The 5,054-nt window shown below is 38.2% G+C and overlaps 1 protein-coding gene and 1 pseudogene across 1 annotated transcript in view; one reads left to right on the forward strand and one right to left on the reverse strand.

The window, feature by feature from the left end:
• Window positions 1–4,820, forward strand: part of ASB7 (ankyrin repeat and SOCS box containing 7) — a 47,358-nt gene extending 42,538 nt beyond the window's left edge. Inside the window, exon 6 of the mRNA XM_011957469.1 lies at window positions 4,118–4,820. Within this exon, the coding sequence (XP_011812859.1) occupies window positions 4,118–4,257 (140 nt within the window). The 3' untranslated portion in view covers window positions 4,258–4,820. The remainder of the gene's footprint in view (window positions 1–4,117) is intronic.
• On the reverse strand, window positions 1,216–3,305 carry LOC105523297 (annotated as a pseudogene).
• Window positions 4,821–5,054: the final 234 nt, after the last annotated feature.

Below are 5,054 nucleotides of genomic sequence, written 5' to 3' on the forward strand. Positions count from 1 at the left end.
TTGCAGTGAGGTGAGATTGCATCACTGCACTCCAGCCTGGGCAACAGAGTGAGACTGCTTCGCAATAAATAAATAAATAATACTTAAAAAGAACCCATCATCTATTAGGAAAATCAGATTCTTTAAAGAAAGAAGATTCACATCTAATTCACATTCCAGTTTGCATTTGCAGATCAAATACTGTAAGCATTTCCTGAAAAATGACAATGATAATTTATTCTTTTCCTAAAGTAGCCCATGAATAGTGTTGAAAAATAATTCAAAACAGGCTTGGAAATGATTTGCTGTTGACCTGGGTGTATTTTGCGTTGACTGTTTTATACTTTAAGGACAACCCTATTAAGCATTCATTCAACTAATATTCGCTGAATACTGTGTCAGCTGTCAGGTTTACATTGGCAAATGGAGCCAGACATGGCCCTCCCCTCATGGAACATGTCATATAGTGAGGAAGATGGGCATTAATTAACACGTAATCACCAAATAAATGTGAACTCACAACCTTATTAAATGTTATAAAGGAAAGGAACTCTGGGAGTATCTGATGGTGAATCCTGACATAGTCTCCTGTGATGAAGTGCTATTTTGGCAGAGATCTGAAAGGTGGAGGAGACATAATCCTCCCAAGAGACACATGAGTGTGTGTGTCACATCCCTGCACAGATCCATGTACAGACATCTGTGGATACACATACTCCTAGTTTACAGACATTCCTAAGAAAGCAGTCACTTCTGCTGCCATTCTGTTAAGAGACCACATAGCAGGTAACCTCTCGAAAAGCATATGTTCATACAGGCCTTACAGAGCAGAGGTCTAAGTCAGCCTTTGTCATTTATGAAGAAGTACTTCATTTTGAATAATGGTGATCACGGTAAGCAAGTACAATGGATATAAGGGATAAAGTACAAGAATAGTTTTCCAAGTATGGTCTAGTGGACCCTGGAGTCCCCAAGACCCTTTTGGGGTATCTGTGAGGTCAAAATGATTTCTTTCCTTTTTTTTTTTTAATAGAGAATGCAAGCCACAGTTTCTGTTTTATAAACACAAACTTTTGTATTACAAATACAAAATAAGAAAAGATAGTTGATATGTTAGCTGTTATGAAGGGTGAAAACTATATAAACTTCAAAAGGCTGCTTTCTGCATCTGCATCAATGTAATTTCATGATTCTCTACCAGTTTCATTTATAGAAAGAATCTTTGTAATCAAATTATTATTCGTGTTCATGTCGCCCATATCTGTAGGAATACAGTTTATTGTCTGCTCCTCCACTCGAAGGAGCCCTGTGTCTGTCTAGTCTGCTCTCAGAACTTTGTCTTCATGAGCAGCCACATCATAGAGAGAAGCCTTACAACTTCTTGAATCCCACAGCTTGACAGTATTATATAAGGATCCTGAAATCACCTGTGGTTCATTGGTAGGAGACCATTGTACTGATGTCTCCCAACCTGTGTGTGAGGTTAGGGACGCAACACAAAAGAACCGTCTTTAGTTTGGGGATCCCACAGTCTGATATACCTATCTGTGCTTCTAGATGCTAAACATTTACAAAGTGGAGAATAGGAAATACAATTAAACACTTTATTTCCTGTAAAGTTGACTTAAGATTGCCAAACATGACATCCCACACACTAATTGTATGCTCCCAAGGTACACTGCAGATTTCTTCAGCATCTGACCACACCACTGAGGAAATTGCTTCCTTGTGGCCAGAGAAGGTCACTATGGGAGTCCCGTCCCAACTGCTCTGTTTTCTGTTTCTTTCTTGGTCAATTTGTGGATTCCTCCATTTCATCGTCTTCTGTAGGGACTGTAGACCAGATCCTTAGCATCTTATCCCAAGAGGCACTGCAAAATTTAGTTGCTGAGCTATCAATAGCTGTAGAATCTATACTTGTGCCGCAGTGTAGGGTTTTCACTTTGTTTCTCTCAACATTCCACTCCCATGAGAGAACAGTCTGATCCATAGAGGCACTCAATAATAACACAAACTGTGTTTTATCACCCAGGCCATATCTTTTACAACATCCATATGTCCCACAATTGTCAATGTTGACTTTCCTTCCAAGGACCAGATCCGAACCAGTCAAGATCCATACCTCTGTCCCTTAAATTGTACTGGTCCAGTCATCATGGACACATCATTCTGGTTGGGGTGCAGTATACTTCTCCGCATATTCTATTTCCACAACTTCTTCTAATGAGATGTTCTCCCGTTCCATGTGTTTGACCAAGAGCATTCGCAGAAACTGATCCTTAAAAAGGAAATCAACTCCATATATTTGTGGAACTCATTTCTGTCCTTTAGTAATTTATTGATGGTGTTAGTAAGGTCATCACTTTCAGAGACAGCAGTGATTGAGAAGGGAACATCATCAATGGCCTATTTCTTGTGATCAGTGTAGAAGTGTGTTTGCAGCTGGGCAATGACAGGGAGTGCACACAAGACTTGGCCACAGAAACACACGGGCTGGTAGGCTGAGAACGGGAGCTCCTGTATCTTAGGACTACAAAGAGACAGCTCAAAATTACACCGCACAGGTAAGCGAGAAGCTGCAGTCTAATCCCGAGCTTTGCTTTCTCTCCATAGGTCTGCTCCTGATTTTCATAATAACACTGAGATATGATTTGCCTTTTTCTCATTCCTTTTGACACGAGTGTCAGTGTTTTCCAGAGACTAGGTGGTGTGATTGATGTGATTTATCTCAACAGATTGAATTCAGAAGCATATATGAAAATTCAGCTATCATCTATTAAGCCAGACATTAAAAGCTTTGCAAAAATGTGAAAGAATAACATTCTTCTTGTTAAATTTTTTTTTGGTTTTGGAAAATATAGTTAATTTTCATAATGATGTGTTATTTATGTTAACATGTAAAGGGTTTATTAGAATGAATTTAAAAGTATTTCTAAAATTTCTGTTTTAATTTAAAATAATGGCATTTATCTGTAGGGATAGCCCACATAAAAGTTTTTTTTGGGGTTTGGAATAATTTTTTTAAAGTGTAAAGGAGTTTTGAAACGAAAAAGTTTGAGAATGACAAATATGGCATTCAACTTGACTTTAAGCATGTTACTTAATCTCTCTGAGACTCTATAAAATGGGGGTGATGATCAAAGTACTTCCCTCATAAAAGGATGAAAGGAGTTAATATATGTCATGAGCTCTTAACAATACAGGCACAGAATAAGTATTCAATACATATTAGCTTCATTGTCATGTTTAATATGAAAGCAAAACTCCCTTGACTCCAAATACTACTGAAGCACAGTTGAAGAATTCTTGCTTGTTTTTGGAGCCATCTCTATTGTTTTTGTAAAACAAAATATTCCAAAGGAAAAGAAATAGGATTTTGTGATTTTTCTTTTGAATTGAGATATAACAGGAGTTTTTATTGGCAAATGATCAGGGTGTGGAAGCTTGAAGCGATGTAGATTCGGAATACCTTGAGGTGCTTTTTCACACCCCATTCCTGCTGCACTCCTCAACTCTCAGCCTTACAACCGAGGTTCTGCTATGTTCAGAGTCACGGAAAACAGGTGGGCAGATCTGGAAAGCTCGTTTGGAAATTACCACAGAGACCGTGGTGGGCTTCGGGGCCCCAGCGTCCTAGACCCAGAGCCGGAAGGGAGGCTCACAATAGGGGACATCTCATTCAGTCCCCACACTTTTCAGATTGAGAATCCAAGACTCAAAGCAATGATTGGCTCACAGTGGCTCACCCAGCCTGAGAGAGACCTAATCAGAACGAGAACCAGAGTTTTCCTGATTTTTAACAGAAAGGATATGAGGCTTAGAATCAGAACTGTTTTTAGTCTCAGTCTAAACCCTTACTTGGTTGTCTGATATTAAGCAGCTTGTTTACATCTGGTACTCAGTATTCTTATTTGTAAAATGGAGGTGAAAATATCCACCATCCCAGGGTTGTGAAAAAGATCAAATAAAGCATTGCAAGAAGGTCCTAGGACACTTTGTTTGAGTTGGTATCTTTCCGGGCCTTTGCGTGTAAAGTCTGTAGAGAGAACTTCTCAGTGAAATAAACAGTTCTTTTCAAAAGTGCCTTAAATATTGTGCTTTGTGGCTTTGTAACATTCTCTTTTTTCTGTTTTTTTAGGACAGCCCAGAAATTTGCAGGACCTGTGCCGAATTAAAATTCGACAATGTATAGGCCTTCAAAACCTAAAGCTACTTGATGAACTACCAATTGCCAAGGTCATGAAAGACTACTTAAAACACAAATTTGATGATATCTGATATACCAGAACTGTGAGCAGGATTAGGAGTTATATTCCAGATACTTAAAAGGCTTTTTGCCTTGCACAAAGTATATCCTATGCAATTTCTGATTTGCTGTGAAATCAGAAAGCAGGTATACACTTTTGGGTTTTCTGTTTGTTTGGTTGGTTTTCATTGTAGGGGAGGGATTTTTTTATATATATATAAAAACACACACCACATGCTTGAAGGTCTTAATTTGGTTTCTTGGTCCAAGTTTAAGAGGTCCAAGCTTTGTATACAATACTGCATTTAGAAAAATTGTCTTTTCTTAAATGACACAAGCAGGTTTGGAGTGGAGAATTTACCCTTTCCAAATTTATGGTTTCCTTGGTAAGCACGGTATTCTAAACCAGCAGAGCACTTGTTAACGTTTGGAGGCACAGTTTCACCCAGGGGGGCCCTGGGTTCTTCTGCAAAATGCCCTAAGAAATGTTTAAAGTAATGCTGTCACCTCATTCATTTTTAATGAGTACAAATTGGCCGTTTCAAACTGTTCTTTTTCCTAATTGATGTAGCTTTCGGATGACATAAATTCAGTACCTCTGCTTTTCTTTTGGTGTGCTGTTGTTTTTAACTTTTTTTTTTTTTTTTAACAACTGTAGTACACTACCCTGAGACATTGTGTCTCGATTTCTATCTCTAGTTAGAGTTGTGCTTTTAAAAAAATTAATGGGAAAGAAACTAACTTTATTGAAACCAGTGTATTCTGTTTTTAAAACTGTGCCTGCAGTGCAATACTCTTTCTGGTGTATTTTATCCATTATTTCACTTGC

This window comes from Colobus angolensis, unplaced genomic scaffold, assembly GCF_000951035.1.
Source record: "Colobus angolensis palliatus isolate OR3802 unplaced genomic scaffold, Cang.pa_1.0 Scaffold112, whole genome shotgun sequence".
NCBI classification, from domain to species: domain Eukaryota; kingdom Metazoa; phylum Chordata; class Mammalia; order Primates; family Cercopithecidae; genus Colobus; species Colobus angolensis.